Source organism: Drosophila kikkawai, chromosome 3L (assembly GCF_030179895.1).
Source record: "Drosophila kikkawai strain 14028-0561.14 chromosome 3L, DkikHiC1v2, whole genome shotgun sequence".
Lineage (NCBI taxonomy): Eukaryota > Metazoa > Arthropoda > Insecta > Diptera > Drosophilidae > Drosophila > Drosophila kikkawai.
In genome coordinates this window covers 12,670,283-12,688,370 of record NC_091730.1, presented here as the reverse complement: position 1 = coordinate 12,688,370, position 18,088 = coordinate 12,670,283, and the positions used below count along the sequence as shown (strand labels likewise).

The 18,088-nt window shown below is 36.6% G+C and overlaps 1 protein-coding gene and 1 long non-coding RNA gene across 3 annotated transcripts in view; one reads left to right on the top strand and one right to left on the bottom strand.

Annotated features, from left to right (window-relative positions):
• Window positions 1-18,088, top strand: part of LOC121502290 (uncharacterized) — an 81,582-nt gene that overhangs the window by 10,380 nt on the left and 53,114 nt on the right. Inside the window, exon 4 of one of the 2 annotated variants that reach the window (XR_011445054.1) lies at window positions 5,404-5,547. The exons of the other annotated variant lie outside the window; for it this stretch is intronic. This is a non-coding gene — a long non-coding RNA (uncharacterized lncRNA). The remainder of the gene's footprint in view (window positions 1-5,403; window positions 5,548-18,088) is intronic. 2 annotated transcript variants of the gene reach the window in all.
• LOC108070559 (LON peptidase N-terminal domain and RING finger protein 2) overlaps window positions 492-18,088 on the bottom strand; it is a 31,408-nt gene continuing 13,811 nt past the window's right edge. The window contains exons 3-7 of the mRNA XM_017161084.3: window positions 4,351-4,469; window positions 4,151-4,288; window positions 3,427-4,027; window positions 2,428-3,356; window positions 492-2,366 (exon numbers count right to left, since the gene is read on the bottom strand). Coding sequence (XP_017016573.1) covers window positions 2,109-2,366; window positions 2,428-3,356; window positions 3,427-4,027; window positions 4,151-4,288; window positions 4,351-4,469 — 2,045 coding nt within the window. The 3' untranslated portion in view covers window positions 492-2,108. The remainder of the gene's footprint in view (window positions 2,367-2,427; window positions 3,357-3,426; window positions 4,028-4,150; window positions 4,289-4,350; window positions 4,470-18,088) is intronic.

The window sequence follows — 18,088 nt, the reverse complement described above, 5'->3', positions numbered from 1 at the left end:
ACACTTACTTGCCGTAACCCAAACCAGCCATGCTTTCTGCTCCATAAGAGCTTCCCAACTGAATCAGAACCCAGCTCTGGTCTATAACTTCTCTGGCAGCATATCAACTAATCAATTCCGATTCTTATTCCATAGTTGCCAAATCGCAAACCACCGCTTGCACTAGAAATTTGGTATTTATCAGATGCTTACGTAACAATCGAGCGCACTATTTGCAATTTACAAGTTTTGCTCGATTTGATTTGAAAGTTTTATCGGTTTATGCAACGCACAATATATAATATATGCATTTATTCACAGATGCCGTGGTTGCAAGTATTTTTGGATCAAGTCAAAACAAAATTTCAGAAATGTTGAGTATTTTAGAAATTAGAAAAGTTCTTTTTACCAATTTCTTCTTCCAAATAGCTCCTCTGCAAAGTAGAAAAACCGCACATTTTGATTTATTTTTATATTTCAATTGTTTTCCTCTTTATTTTACATCATTATTAAATTAAGAAGTACCAGTAAAAAATCGTTTAGCACAAAAAACACAGAGAAAAGATGTTTGCTGATTAAATCTTAAGCATTTTAGAAATTTGAAATATATATATTGTTTTTTTTTTTTATATAGATTTTACATAATAATTTATCCATATAAAGTAGACACAATAAAAAATGATGTCGATTTTGGGTGTTCCATTTAGTTGCTAAACTTAAATGTAAAATGATTTAATTTAGGTGTACGTGTATATAAGTTGTATAAAATTATATAAATATTTACTTGACAAACTCTTTTGATTTAGATTTAGATAATCATTTTGTGTTGAGCTGAAAATTAAATTCGTGATCTATAGCTAACGTAGAAGATACATATACATATAGAGCTTTAAGATTATCAGATAAAAGATATTTACAAAGATAAGGATGTGCCGACTGATAAAGCAAATTGTTGTTTTTAAAATTGATTTGCTTTACAAGGGAGAGCTTGGGGGGGCGGTGGAGCAAATAATAAACGAAATGGGCGTGAGAGGCTTAGAGGTAGAAGTAAGAGTAGAAATCAAAGACGAGGCAAAGTTATATCGAAAGTTATAGCTCTTCAATAGGAATGCGGGCTGAAGATACAGATACGAATACAGAAACAAGCGTTTAGCATATAGAATCGTATATATAGGTGTATATATAGGTGAGCATATCATTAGTTGGCCTTAGCATAATCAAGACAGAGAGAGAGAGAGTAGGGGGTGGTTATAGAGAGTGTGTGTTTTGGTTTAATCAACAGAAAATCAATTTGAAAATGTACACATTTGTTCTCCTATCATTCACTTTCTTCATAACTAGTCGCTAGTTCAGTTTTACTTATTTATTTCTTGTATATAGAGTTTATAGTTTATAGTTTTTTTAGTTTTAGTTTTAGTTTCGTTTAGGTATATCAAAAAAATATTGCAGATTGTCTTAGAGTTCCAGCCGCTTTATACAAAGTAAATGAAGAGAAGTTAAAGTTTTGTAAGAGTTTGTTTCCTTTGCTCTTTCCTAACCGACTTTATATTTTGTTTTATTTTTTACTAGGTGTATGTTTGTTGGCCTTTGAATTGGTATTTTCTTTTTAATTTTAAAATTGTTTTATGTTCAAAAATTTGTGTATTTTGTTTGTAGAAACCATGAGTTCTGTTTGTTAAAGTTGATTTTACTTCCCTTGCTCCTTTCGCTATGGCAAACATATATATTATATTTTCAAGACTTTGTGGAATGTGGTTGTTGTTGTTGTTGATCTGGGGAAATTAGGTTTCATGGTGAACGGGGTTTTTGAGCCAAAAGCAAATGGTTTTTGATTGTTTCACTGGGTTTGTCGTGTCATTAAATATATATATTCTCTCCTCTAATTTACTTTACACTATACGTACACACACACACACACAGGGTTATAGGTTAGAGCTAAAGATTATGTTGTTGCTGATCTAGTGATAATTTTGGTTCTGCTAAAGTTGCTCGCTTTCGGTTTTGGCCCCTAGGATTAACATGTAACGTTCGATTACAAACGAAATGGCTTAGACACAGAATTTACAAAATGTATTTCGTCTCGACTTTTAATTAATGTGTTAAACTCCCATCTATCTTGGGAGTTTCTTCTAGAGCAACAGTTCTTCATCCGTGTGCGGCTCAGATCCGTTCTCCGCAAACAGACAGCACTCATCGGCTCCGGAGGAGCCCGTTTCCTGCTCCTCGCAGTCGAGATCGAGGTGGTGGTGTGCCTGCTGCGGGGACTGAGGCGCCTGCTGGTGGTGGTGCGTAGGCTGCTGCGGATGCCTGAGATCGTGCAGCCAGTCCAGGGTCTTGTCGATGGCACGCAGACGCTTCTCCAAAGAGGTAGTGGCCAAGATATCCACCTGAAAAGGATAATTAACCAATTAATTAAACATTTAATTAAATATTTTCAAAAGACGTTACCTTCAGCTGCTGGGAAAGTGGCAGCAGGGCAATGACCCACCAGGCCCACGCCGGCCCATCGCTAATCAGCTCCCAGTTGGGCTCCAGCGGTGGCATCTGGCCATAGCTCTGCAGGATCTCATGCTTTTGCTCTGTACTCAGACTCTCAAACCAGCCGCTGGCCTTGGCCAAGACCACTCCCTGCATTCCAGCCAGGATCTTCACCTGCTCCTCGGCAATGGGCTCGTCGCAGATGTACTCCACTTTGGCTGTCTCATAGCCATCCTTCTCGTTGCGCGCCAGTATCTTGAAGCGCTTGCAGCCAATGGTGCTGAGAATAGAGCAGCCATCGCCCAGCTGTACACAGTCGCGAATGTCCAGGATGGTGCCCACATCATAGTAGCGCGACTTGCCGCTATTTGGCTGGACAATGCCAAAGGTCTTGTCGCCGGACTCAACGGCACGCCGCACCATCAGCCGGTAGCGGGGCTCGCACACAAATAGCGGACATGGCACAGCCGGAAAGGCTGTCGTACAGATGAATACAGGAACGGAGGGCTCCTGGTCAATCTCCTGACGAAAACGCGCCTCGTAGTGGTCTGGAATGAATCGTTTCATTGCGGCTTCTAGGAACTTCGTCACTGGCCGCTTGGCCAGCGCGAAAGGAACTGGCGAGGATGAGCCCGGATGCAGGTGGATCTGATTCTGATTCTGACTGGCACTGGCACTGGCATTGACATTGAATTCCACAAGTGGTGACATGCACAATGGACACGGGGAGTTGTAATCCATGCAACGATCCAAGCATACCAGGCAGTACGTGTGTCCGCAGGGGGTGACCACCGGCTTCCACAGTGTCCGGCAGCACACCACGCAGTCAAAGTCACTGGCATCGATCAGCTGACCGGCCACCGCGCTCACCGCCAGCGATGGGCCCGTTTCTTCCAGCTCTGGAAGTTGAGGGATTAGGAGAAAGCATTAGTTTCAGTTTCTCATTCGTTTTTTCTTAATTTCACTCACTTCTCAGTCGCTGCAGCTCCTGCTGCGTGCGCTCTAAAACACCAGCAAATAGGCGGCTACACCGCTGACTTCCTCCTCCGGCCACCTCAGTCTGATCCACATTCTCCTCCTCCTCTGCCACGCGACCGCTACCCATGGCCGCCGACCATTTCCGCTTGCAGTGCTTCCGATTGGCATGTCGGCGTGGCTGCAAATCGAATTGCTTCTGCTCAAAGACATGCCGCTGATGGCGATGGTGATCCATAAAGTCCAGAGCACTGGGAAACAGAAAGTCGCCGTCCAGATGCAGGGATCCAGGCTCACCGCCATCTACCTCCACTTCTACCTCCTCCTCCATATCATCGCCGGCCATTATGTAGTTGTCATAGTGACCAAACTCATCCTCCACATCGTCCAAATGGACATGGTGATGGTGATGATGGAGGTGGTGGTGATGGTGATGGTGCTGCTGTTTCCTCCGTCTTGTAACCTGCTCCCACAAAAGGGGATAGGGTTGCCTTGAGCTGGCGTAGCTGCGGTGCTGCTGCTGGACACCAGGATGAGCTGAGGCGGTGATCGAGCATCGAGTCTTGGGCATTTGGGCCAGGAGACGTTGGAGAATCTAGGGAAGGGAAAGTGGAAAGTTTTAGTGAGTTTTTAAGGAAATTCATATAATTTAATTATTTATTATATTATTATAAAAACAGCTTTAGTCAAGTAGAAAATGTATATATATTCTTAATACCTTGGCGAGATCATGTTGAAATATTTCCGAGTTGCTGAGATTTGTATTCTTATCAAGGCAAATAGCCAAAAAACCATTGTACAAAGCCTCCTCCAGTCTACCCAAGCCGCTCAAGGCCAAAGCCCTCAAATAGTGAGCCTAAAAAATTAATAATTAAATATATTAATATATAATTTAATGAAGATAAAATAAAACCTTACCTTGGGCGAAGTGCAGCGCGTTCTTAGCGCATTCTCAATATCCGCCAGAGAACTTTGATAGTGACTCAGTTTGAGCAAGACTTCGGCACGCAGGCAGAGACTCTTGAAATTTGCAGGCGCTGCAAAATATTAAAAAATATTTAAACGATTTAGTAAATTTATTTAATGACTTTTAAAACTAATTTGAGTATATAAATTTAGTAGAAACCCCCATAAATGTCAGCTTCTGGCCAATTAAATTGTCTGGCGGTATGGAAAAGTATTCGGCGTGCGGCCAAACCAATTACGTTTGCCCATATTGCAGAAGTATAGATACAAAGTACATATACAGATATATTAAATGTAACGATCTAGACGTGCCAACAGCATATATAAATGTATTTAGAAATATTTGGGAAATGTTCAGCACGCGCGAATATTCGACAATTAGACTTTTACATGTCTTTCCTCCTTTCCGACACTTTTTTGAGGACTGATGGACACAGATTTTGACAGCTGAGATCGTTAGCAGTGGCGCCAATTTCCCCTTTAACAACAATATAATAAATTTTTTAAAAGAAAATTTTTAAAAATGTTAAATTTACAAAATAAGATAACATTTGCGAACAATAAATTTGATTTATTAAAATATTTTCCTCTTTACTATTGATATGGATAAATATTTAACTATATTATTGACTGGTAGTACATAAAAATTAAATAAGTGTTCTATTTTTTTACGGAAACTTAAATGAATCAATTGGTGAAAATATTTTAGAGTGAACTTATAGGAAGTCTGACTTTTTCTATGAAATCCTGTGAGTCATCGAGTTAGCGACTGATAAGGTTAATTAACAAGAACGAAACTAACAAATAAAGTTACAAAATAATTCTTAAAAACTGTTTTAATAAATAATAAAAATTAAACAAAACCTTTTTTTTTTAATATTTATTAGAAATACTGTTTGTTTTAATAGTTTTGTGACTTATCTTAATATATTAACATTATTTTAAATATTAAGTAATTTCTTTTATCTCTAAAAATCAAACCCTTTCGTTTAATTTCTTCAACAGGTTTTTGCTCCCCAGCAAAGTGATAAAAAACTCTTGAAATAAACTCAATAATAGTGCTAACAAAAAACAACTTACTAATGCTCGACCAGCGAATAAACTTCGGCCATCGATAAATGCAGGGCGAATGTGAACAAAAAATACAAGGTAAGCTAGAACAAAAAGTCATTGCAGTGCCTAGGTCATGCACTTCCCTTGTGCCACCCCCACTCTCTCCAAACCAAACAACCCTCGCTACGTCACGTAGGCCACTTGTAGACAATGTTGCCAAGATACCAGCAACATGCGATATTGCAACATGCTAAGAGCACCTAAGAGCATTTAACAGGGGTAAGCACTGTTATGAACAGAGCTAATCTCTTTTGTTGTCTCTTACGCTGGCCTTACTCTTAACATGTTAAGGTTAAAGAGGCCGTGGATATGTTAAAAAGGCGCAGCTGCTGTTAACACAGAAAACGCGATTATGTAGCCTAACATTACGCAACATAAAAAGGCGCAACAACAAGGCGACATAGGTGGCTACAACAACAACAATAATTTGAGTATGAAGGCCCTACAACAGTGTTGTTGTTGTAATTGCCTTGGCACTATTGTTGTTGCTGCTGCTGATGGTGCTGCAATTGTTACACAAATTGTTGCAAAAATGATTACATGGACAAAAAACATATCAGCAAAAAGAAGAGATCATATTGTGAGTATTTTCTTTAAAGATATTACATTAACACTATGCTGTAAGTGTTGCAACATTAGAATGAGTTTATTATGTAAAATGATATGTATTTTATTAAAAATGTATTCCAGATATTCTTTTCCTTATTGCTTAGAACAATCTCTCCCTCTTTTGTATATTATTGTGTTTACAATCAAATTACTAATTTTCATTATGTAAAAACATTTGTCAATACTTCTTGTTTACTTAGCTATGATGACTATAGCCTATATATTTATATTGTTTTTGTTTTGCGTGTCAAGCTCTAGTTCCGAAAATAAAATAGCACTGATATGGGGGGGCTTTGTTTGCCAGATAAGAAAGGCCTATAAGATTGGATTTGTGGCTAACCGCGTTATGTGAATGAGAGATTGGAGGTGCCAAAAAAACATAAAGGCACAGATAGCAGGAAGAATGTTATTTAACTGTTTATTCTTTAAATGCTTTTTGAACTGTCTTTGTTGTGGAGAAGATAAGGAGTTTTCTTTTTTCTTTTTGGGTTTTGTTATGTCTTGATAGATAGGTGATATCTTAAACTGCGACTAAGAAATGGGTGAAGGATTGTTAATCAGGAAAAAACAATAAATAAATAAAGTAAATAAGCAAAAGTTGGAAATTTCTTTGTTTAAAATATAGTTTAAATTAAAGAGGATTTTCTTGTAGGTCTTAAATGGGTGATTAGTCTAAATATTATATATATATTTTCATGCTAATTGATCATTCTTTAAGCTATTTTATTGCTTAAATTGTCCCAATATACTATTTAAAACATTAATAGTAAAGACTTTCTTACTCTTCCTTGTTTTTCACCTCATTCAAAAATTAAAGAAATTTATTTCCTCATATTTCTACATCCCCAGTCAACTTCCAAGTGTTTATGATCATCCAACAGAGGCTTTAATTATAGTAAATATATAACTACGCCATCTCTCAACTTTGTTGCTTTATTGTTTCGCCCATTTAAATGAGGTTTCCCTGTCCCATTATGCAATATGGCTACGTTCTCGGTTACCCCCAGAGTCTCCAGAGCCAAACAACTATATGTACTATGCATACTAATTATATTTATTTCTACATTATATCACCCTGAAGGCGGCCACCACGTTCTCGGTGACCAGCCACACTTCCCGTTCGATCTGCGTGTGTGTGCTGTCGTATCTGTATCCATCAGATACTCGTACTTCCACTTACAACCGCAACGAATGAGCAAAAATAAAAAACGAATTCGAATTCAATTAAAATGCAAAAACCAAACGTCGTTTGTTGTTGTTGTTTTAGCACCAATTTGCACTTATTAGAGAATTTTACGCTCTACGAACGCCCCCTTTTTGTTTTGGGCCCCGCCCCCTTAGCACCGTCGAGAGAGAGAGATATAAACAGATATAAAACATCTTCCACGCGGGGCCAAGTTTCCGTTACGCTGCAGACAATTTAAGCCCAACTGTTGATAAATTGCATTTGGCTTCAGATATGACTCTCTGCTCATATGTGTCTGCAGTGTATATAGATTTTTTTTGGCAGTACACAGAAAGAAAAATATAGGAGAAATGGGTTTGGAAATTCTAGGGTAACCCGCTTAAATATTTTAGAAATATTGTTCTGTCTTAAGATCGCATTATTCTTTTAGTTTAAAAAGTATTTAAAATGTTTTTAAAATAACTTAAAGACTCCTGTTCTGTTTCTCTCTCTGTATTCATCTTTTTCTTGCCTTCGTGTGTCGTTTTTGGCGTGTGTGGGCATTCAAAATCAGATTTCGTCACGTACATTAAAAATCGTTTGCAAAATTCCCACCCAACAAAACAAAAAATTGCAATGAATATTGAAAAGAGAGGCGAATTTTCTTTTTTGGCGGTTGACACAAGGCATTGGCATGGATTGCATAATAAAATCAGCAATCTAAGAATTTTGATTTCCGCATAAAAGCAACATGAAAAAACAAAATAAGACAAAGGCAATGAATCATGTGATTTATATATATTTTTAAAGGAAATGCAACAAATTAATGAACATAGAATAACAAATAGAATGTGAGTGCCTCCCCCTCCCGTATGTTTTCAATTCAATTGTGCTTAAAAGTCGTTAAACAATTTGCTAAAAATAAATACGTTGCGTATACGCCGCATGGCCAGAGCTACTTTGATTGCTGAGGCACACACACACACACACACAGAAAAAGCCACTGAATTATTATGTAAAAGGAAAATAGACGATGGCAAAAACTGACCTAAATACTAAATGAATGCCCATAAAACTGCGCCAAGTGAGATGGGAAACGAGCGGCCATAAACGAGCAGCAAAAAGATGGCAAACTTTATGCGACACCCCCCCCCCAGATTCCAGTTCCAAACCAACCATAAACCCTCTTCGAATCCAAAGCCCCCACCCGTAGGGAAATTGACCGTTTTTGATGTCTATGATGGGGATAACTGGAGCGGAGCAAGAAATGCCGGGAGTCTGGCATAAAATATGACCATTATGCAGATGAAGCTAATTGTCCGGAGTTAAGTTTATGACCCTCGTAAAGTTACTGCAAAAGGGGGGAAATAAATACAAGAATTTAAGCAAATGTCAGCAGTTAAAGGCGGAAAGAATTCCGAGCATAATTCATTTGAAATATGAAAGGAAATATCCTTCGTTGAGCGCAAAATATTTCCTTCCTTTGAAGGATTTCCGCCTGTGTTTTATTTTGTTGCCTTGATTCTCGCGCTGTCATTTATTTTCATTTCCATTTCTCACTCACGGCATTATTTCTGTCTTTCAACAAGGATTTGATTCAGTGCGAAACTCAAGTGCCAGAGAATTGTTTGTTAAATGAATCCGAGAAGAGGGACTCCTCCTCCTCCTCCTCCTCTCTTTTTGATTTCCTCGTTTCGAATCAAATTTGTCGAAATTTCACAATTTCTAGACAGTTTAATGGCACAAAGAGTACTAGTCTAGCAATGCCTTTTGGCTTAATCCCCCTTTTTAATTGTCTTCATGAATGAATGCTCACTTGGCCATTTTGATGCTGTTGACGGAAATCGTGAAAAATAATATAAAAATATAATAATAATTATTCACTTTCAGGAAGTGCTGCAGTCGCATTCTGCCTTGTGGCAATTTGGCGTTAAATCTGCGACAGTTTTGTCTGAGTAATGAATTGTTTATACTTTGGTTTTTATTTTTATTGTTATGATGCATTTTTATGAGGCCTTCTGACATACAAGTGTTGTGTAAATTATATGATTGCTTGGTATATAGTTTTTATTCGGTTTTTTTAGTTACTTTGTTGGTTACATTAGGACTTTGTTTGGGTTTTAAGATTTTGTTTAAATATTTAATTGTAGTTTTTGGAGATTCCCTGTTCAATTTCAACGAGCAACCCCAGAACATCAAAATATTGCTGTTGGTTGGCTGCTCTTCTTTTTCGGGTTTCCTCTGGTTTTTCCATTTGTTTTTCCCTCTCTTTTTTTTGGTGAAAATCAACCAACTGTGAAGATTTTTTTGGCTGTCGTTGCGCGGGTTACATCTGGGAAATAACGCTATGCGTTGTCGCATAAATTTTTGGCAAGACACAAAAAAAATCCAGAAAAAAACAAAAAAGAACCCAGCAAATGTCGAAGTTCAGTCTGAGCCAAGGCCGCACATACCCCAAGAGTTGATGATGATGATGATGCTCACAATTATTTAGCGAGCCGAGCTAAAAGGTCGTGCGAAGGGAAAATGAAGTGCGAATATCTGGGATAACCAAAAACAGAATATATATACATATATTCAAGGGTGATTGAACCCCCGAAAATTTCTCTCAAATTGCGACGCAAATTTTGGTTCAAGTCGTACAACGAGGCGTATGCGTCATATTTGGAAACTAAAGAGGTTCCCCGCCATACATAAAACTTCACTTGAAAAAAAAATTCAAGGTAAAGCAGCAGGGAGAATGAGAGATTCAAGCATAGTGAACTTCATTTTCAAGTCTTATATAACCCCTTGTTGTATTTTTTTGTTATTTTGCTCAGCCAAGCGCAACCTTCGGGCAATGTGGAGCAAAACAAAAAACCCGATTTAACCCAAAAAAAAAAAAAAAAAAATTCTATACAAATTCGCCAGCACGCAAATAAAATCAAATGCGAAATTTCATTCAGGCAAGACAAAAAACATTCCTTCGATATTTTGCGATTCGGAAAATATTCATTTCAAAATTGTTGTTTCGCGCATTTGTTTCTTGTAATGCCATTCGCATTCGCAGATTTCATGAGGCGCACAAATAACAATATTTGTTAAACTGAAACCACAACAGCACTTCCAAGCGCTTCAATGAGCAACCATAAAAAACAACAACTAGTTGAGCGAACTGAAGGTCAACTGGTGACCAAGAGGGAGGAGAATTCTGGCCCCAACAACTGCGGAAGTTTCCCATTATGTGGGGCGTAAAATATAAAGAAGTTTTTCCATATATATTGTATACATATATATATTTTTTAAGGCCTTTTTATTGTGGGTTCTGTTGATTGTCTTGTATTCGCTGGCAAGTCAGGCAGCTTATGCAACGCCAAGGCGAGAAAAATGAAATAAAAATACAAAACGGAAGGCCGACAACTTCAAAGCTGGTAGAGCACATAAGTGGCTTTTGTTTTTATATGTAGTTACTTAAAAAGAAATGATAAATTCCTTTATGACCACCATTGATTACGTAGTTTTAGGCGGTGAACAGAACACAAAAAGAGGATTTCGTTTATATGACAAGTCGAACTTAGGGAGATGATTTATTTTATAACAGGAAGATAAAACGAAGATTAAATATTGCAGTTATGGTTTTGATAAGTGAAATAGTTAAGGGTTAAGGGTTTTATATTGTTTATAAGGTTTTAAAGGTTATTTTTGGCATTAAAGTGGTGAATTATTTATTTGTATAATTATTTAAATATTAAATAATAATAAAATAACCCGTTTTTGGTTTAGAATAAATTTTAAAGGGCTTACAAAACATTTTTAGGGCTCCTAATTCATAATAATTATTAGAAAAATGTTTCCTTAATACATAGAAAATCTTTTAATAATTATATAAATAATTACTAATAATAAAAGTACCTTTTTTCGGTTTAGAATAATTTTTAAAAATTAAAAAAGACATTTTTAATGCTACTAATTCAAAATAAATATTAAAAAATATTTCCTAAATAACTAGAAAATCCTTTAATAACCAAAAAAGGGGCACCGCTCCTTTGATGTGGACACAATTAGTAGACTAATAAAAGGCTTTTCTTGTGATAAGACCAGAGGGATTCAGTGCCTTAATGTCTCCACCCCTGAAACCCCCCTTGTTTGGCCCATTTTCATCGCTTTTCTCCCTTTAGTCTCTCCGCCATATGTTGACTCGAAAAACGTTCGCCGCCATATGTTGTCTTCTCCCCGATGTCGCTTGATAAATGTTCTGTTTGGACACTCTTTTTCCCCACCACGCACATTCCAGCAACCGGAACCCCATCCACACACACACAGCCATGTTCCCACATCCGTTGCCACACGCTCGTCTGACGCGCAGTTAATTGATTTCCCAGACAGAAGGGCAGGTCGACGACGAAAAAAAACCAAAAAGACCAGACCCTCTGCTGACCTGACCACCTAAGAGGCAAAGCAAAACTTATAAACAACTAAGCCCAAAGCAAAGGCAAAGCAAAGGGAGGGAGGTGGCCGAAACCGAAAACCAAAAACCATCAAAATGCATTATGAGATGGCTGAAGAGGGTGTGGGACTTGGCGACAGCGTACGCCAATAATCCACTTAAAAAACATTTTTGGGGTGGCAGCAAGTGTACTGACGAAAATTCGGAGAAATACTTGAGGAAAACTTAAGGGAATTTGGTTTATTTTATATATATTTTTTATACTTTAAATCTTAAAGATGTTTCTATAGAAATAGGTTCGTGGGGGAAGCAGAAATGAGGATTTTATATCGTAATAAAACATAATTTGCATTAAAAAAATTATATTGCATACTTTTAGACACCCTTTTAAGTGGTTTCTAGAGCACCATAGATAAAGATACTTAAAATCACAAAGATTTACCTTTGTAATTTGAGATTTTTAACTCATTTAAATAAAAAAGATTTATTATCTCAAGATAAATACCTTTTGAACTTAATTTTAAATATAACAACTATTTTAATTTGTATATTTTTTGTGTACATCTTGAAGTTGAATTGTTTTTTCAAAAAATATTTATTTTACATATTTTTTGTTAATAATTATCTTTCAAAATAATTAAAAAATTTACCAAATTCTTTTAGAATTTCAATATTATCTAAGAATTTAATTTTCTTACAATTCTTCTTACACAATAAAATCTACAAACCCCTTACAAATTCTCAAATTTTCTCAAAGTGCTTTCCATTAGATTCTCCAGATCTATTTTCGTACATATTCCCTACCTCCTTCCCCCCTCCACTGGGCTATTTCGGTCCCCTTTGCACTTATGTAATCAGTTAGAGTCGCCAATCAGCCCCTAAACGCTGTTCGATAAGCGGACAGAGCAAGAAAAATGAGTAAAAAAACAAAGAAAAAACCATCCAACATCCAACGAAACCGGCTTTTTTTATGCAAAGCTGCCAAAAATATGACTAAAGTCATGTAAGCCGAGCGAGGGGGTGGCCAGCAAGCAGGGGCCGACGCTTAAGCATTGCGTGAGCCAAAAGCTTGTGCAATCTGTTAAGAGAGAAAGAAGGCTACGAAAGAGCCACGCAATGCTACGCAGCTTACAAGCAACAGTTTTTTTTCGGGGAGAGTCAAGCAAGAGAAAGGCGAAAGAGAAAGGTAGAGTGGCGTTACAAGCTGGGCTTGTATTACAAGTTTTGACAGCGGCGGCTCTCTTTCTTCGCTCTTTTTGGCCATATTGGTTACCATCTGCAAAGTCGAAAAGTATGTCAAAGTCAAATGCGCGGCGCTGACTGCGGCAGCAACGGCGTCGACGACGTCACTTTTATTATGTTTGTTTGGTAAGTGGAGCTCCGTTTTTTTTATTTATTTTCTGTGTTGTGTTTTTTTTTCGGGTTATGTAAGTTGCCCCAGCGGCCAACTGTTGTTGGTTACGTTGAGCTCGAGGCCCAAGATTTGCCCCAGCTTCCCCTTGTTTGTCCCCCCCTCCAATGTTTGTCGTGGTCGTCGCGGTCTTTTGTCTTTTTCACGCTGAGTCTCGGTCTCAGTCGCACTCCCCCATCAGCGGGCAACCCATTGTTGCTCATTTGTTTGTTGCCAATTTCAACGCTTTTGGGTTTGTTGTTGCCGTGTGGAAATTAAATCGTGATTTGTAAATGCTCTCAAATTTTCGTCTCGCTTTTAATTTTTTTTACTGTTCGTTGTTCGTTGCTTTGTTTTTGGTTGCCACAGAGAGGATTTTGCAATTTTGTAATAACTTTTTTTTTCTGCTTCTCCTCTCCGTTTTGGCGATTAAATAATCAACGCTATGTGGCAACTATTACAATGGGAGGTTTTTTTGAAAGTTGTTTGCCATAACTGGGCCATTCTGGGCAATTGGAAAATGTCAGTGGCCCTTATTTAGGATTAAGAAGTCAAGAAATAAAGGTAATGAATATTAAAAATATTTAAAAACTTTATTTTATGACTAGATTTCAGTATTTATAACTTTTAATGAATTCATTTTAGGGAGATAATATAAACAGAGCTTACAAATTATTTAAGCAAATAAAAGTAAATTCAATAAAATGGAAGAAAATGCCAGCATTAAATATTATATAAGGAAAATATTTAAAACATGCTTTTAAACGTCCTTTTGTTTTTTTTTAAACTATTAAAAAGATGTCAAAAATTAGTACATTGTTTAAAAAAGCAAAATGAATACCTCATACGGGACCTTAAAAATCCATTTCATACTTTTAGAGGCATTATTTAGGGTTTTAAAAACGTCAGTTATTTATATAAGACTCTATATTAATTTGTTTTACAATATTTAACATTTGATAGTTCCCACAACAGCATTTTTAAGCAGAAAACCCCACCGGAATATCGGATATAAATTTACAACTAATTGTTTTTCACAAACAAAACCCTTAAAAACTTGCATAAGACTTTATGCAAGTACCTTATGTAATAAGGGAAACCGTAAAATATTCGTAAAAATATTTGTAATTTGTAGTTCCTAAGAAAACACTAATTAGAACAGGCGCAGCCAATTATAGTTACATAATTACTTTTGCATCATAGTCGTGGCACTTGGTTTTGGCCATTTGTTTGCAATTGCCACTCGCACCTGGCTAGAACGAATTTCAAACATAAAGCATGCGATAATGCAAAAACTTTTGCCTGCTTTTCACTTCTACTTTTTTATTTTCGGGGGAAAAACTTTTGTTTGTTAAGAGCGTGCAAAGGGAAAAGTGCAAAAAAAAAACATTTTAGTTTCGGTTTCGGTTCCGGGATTGTTAATAAAAAAAAGTTCCAAGAGCTTCTCCTGTGACCCAAATAACAAAATTGAGTGCTATTCGCGGAAATGGGGGGAAGGAAGAAAAAGTTAGCGATTTATCATTTAGTGTTAACAGCTTTTTCTGGTTAAATGCTAATTGAAATCCTTTTTGCGGGTAAATCAAATTCAAAGCAATTATGTCATCAGGGTGAACTTTGCTTTTACAAGTCCATTCTGTTCCGTCGTTCCTTCGTTCCGTCAATTAGGCAACACTCCCCGGTAACTTGATGATGATGATGTTGCTGGTAATTGTTGTATAATTGCACCGGAAGAAATTATTTTAATATAATATTTTATAATTATATTAAATCAATTATGACATAACATTCTATAGTTGACTTTTTAAATTATTCATTTCGTTTGAAGAACTCACTTTAAATTTAAGTATAATAAAACACAATTTACTTTAAGAAAGTATAAATTAAATTAAAGAATATTTAAACCTTTTCTAATATTGAACAATTTTTTAAATATTTTTATTTTCACAAAATCTAAAATCTTTTACAATTCCCAGTAGAAACCAATTTAAAACATATTTTCAATGCATATCTTAAGCTTTAAAAACAATAAAATTCCATATTAAAAACATTGATAGTCATAAATATTGATATCATAATATAAAATAATATCACAAATTACATCACATATTTTTCTCAGTGCACATTGGCCTTAAATATCACGAAAAATCTTGGCTTTACTTTGATTTGTCTTTTGGCGGAGTCACGCCCCGTGAAAATCGTTTTGTGGATTTTATTCGCTTGGCGGAAAATGTCAGGCTGATGTAATTTTTCAATAGATTGATTAGGGATAAAAAGGTTAAGGGTGTGAGGGTGGTTACTTAGGGCAATTTACCTGTGGAATGATGTCGGGGGGGACTCGTGTCTATTACTCAATAGTCTAACAAATTATTGCTGCTGTTGCAGTTTTGCCTGCTTGGTTTATTTTTTTCTATTTAACTTTTTTTTACTGATTGCTGATTGTGGGCAGCTATTGTTGGTGTTGTTAGTGTGCTTGTTGTTGGTGTACCTATTGTTGTTATTATTGTAGTTGTTGTTGGGCAATGCGATAAAGCGCAACACGAGCGACAACAGCAGCAGCAGCAACAGCAATAGCAACAACTTTGCCTACGTTCTATGACATAACTGTAATTCAAACGAGTCAGAGAGCACCAGAGGCAGGCGAAAGAGATGGCTGTAGGCCATTAGAAAGAGAGGGGGCGAGCGAGAGTCATGGCTTGTATAAGTGAGCGGGCGACTTACTTTTGATTTTGCCATAGCTTTAGCCGTAGTAGCTATTGCTGCTTGCAGTCAATTGAGTAATCTCCCAGTTGATTTGTTGCTGCTGCTGCTGCTGCTGCTCGCAAATGTTGAAAGTGAATTTCTGCGATCCGTAATTCACAGTTTACAATAGAATATTACTTAATAGACAATCTGACAAAAACAGTTTGTTTTCATTTGTTTTGTTGCTTTTTTTTTATGACTCACGATTGCAGTCTCTGTTGCAATTGCAAATGCAGTTGTCCTCATTATGCAATTACAACAAGAAAATAACGTACAGGAGCCGTAATTTTTGTTGTGTGTTTTTTTTTTTTTGCATATGCCAAGCCGAGTGAGAGGGCGCATATCTCAATTAGGAATATGTCTCAATTTTATCTTTTGTATTTGTTTTCTTGGAATTCAAGCTTGATTATTACATCATTCCGCTTGGCTTGACAGAATTTGTGGGTGCAAAAGTGGGGAAAATCAAAGGGAAATCCAGGGGGGAATATCCAACAGACCCTTTGCTTACGTTTGCAGTTCACTTAAATGTTCATTGCATTGTTGCGCTCACACACTGAGTGGCATTATTATGAAACACTGAATAATTGATTAAGTTATTCAATACAATTATTTCAATGTAAAGGGAATTTTTTTTTTTTATTGCTGGCCACAAGGTGTCCCGTTCGTTTAAAGGGAAATGCTTTCATAACAGGCAACATTTGCTGACTTAATTTTTTACGGTCTTTTATTATGTAATGTATGGGGAATTGTGTAATTAAAAAGTTACTTGTAAATATGTATATTTGTTACAAGAGTAGCAGTATTTAACTTCTTTGTCATTAATATAAATACAAGCTCTCCTCTTTTTTATTGTAGTTTTTGTGATGGTTTCTATGAAAATTTCTGTTAAATAAAGCAAAATTAAGTTAACTTAACCCTCACATAAACACGCATAATTAGAAAGTTTTAAACTTTTAGAGTTAGTTAAGACTAAGGTCTCCTAACTACTATAAATCTTGGAAAATAGTGCACTCTTGACCAATATACTTTAACCAAGATATTCTAAACTTGTGTACACACACATTTCCACTTGGTTAACCCGTCGCCTACACATAAAAAACTTGTTCAACGTCTTCGACTTCAAAGACTTGGCCCGTTAAACCCACAAGGCAAACAACACCAGCCACCCACTGCCACAGGCGCTGCCGAACTGAATTCCAGAAGTAAATACCAAAAACTTGACTTCAAATGGGAAAAGTTTGCATTGGCCCGGCCCGAACATTTGCTGGCCCAAAGCGAATGAATATTTGAAAACACAAACAATTCCTTTCGGGTTAGAATTCTCATTTGAAAGTCTTGTAAAATGCTGGCTACTTTTTTTCCCTCTATTTATTTGCTGTTTTCTTTTTGTTCGCTTTGTTTTTTTTTTGTGTTTAGCTATCTAGTGAAATGTGCGATGGCATTTCAGAAATGTGCACCAGACTTTCGGCGAGGGTGGGGGGAATATGTAGCGGCGTGCATGCCAAAAAGTATCTATCAGATACGTGAACACGGGGAATGCCGGCTATGCAACGCATGGCGTCTAGAGGGACACAACAATAGGGGATAGGGAGGGGGTGGTGGTTTCAGAAAGTAGCAAACACACGCAGAAAGAAATAAATCAAATTGCAAAACACACAAAATAATATCTCAAAAAGAAAGTAGACAGACAAGTGCAAAAATTAACACAATCTATTTCGTCTGAGTTTTACACGGGGGAAAAAAAGAAATACTTTTGTGAATTCTTTACTTAAATTACTTTGAAAACATTGTATGTAGAATTATTTTATATATAAGAAAGCAACATCTAAAAAGCATTTCTATCTTAAAAATAGTTTTCTTTTACTAAAATCGAAACTTAATTTTATTACAAATTGAATTGATGTTAAATCGTTAAGAATTTCACCTTATCAGAGGCCTTGATGAACAAAAAGAACACGAATATGGTTACTCTATTTAGTACATCAGTGCAAAAGGGAACTAAGGTTCGAAATTCTGTAAGGCAAGGTGTGAAAAATACCTCAAATAAATTTGACATACTGCCACATATTAGCATAGCCAAGTTTATACATAAACAAATTCTATACTAAACAAGGAAGAGATTAAAAATCATCATCCATCTTAATGTGTCTTTTTGGCAGTGTACAAATGTATCTGTATCTGAATCTGTATCTGTGACAGCATTGGCAACTGGCTTTTTTCAAGGCCAGTTGGGTTTTGTGGTCGTTAA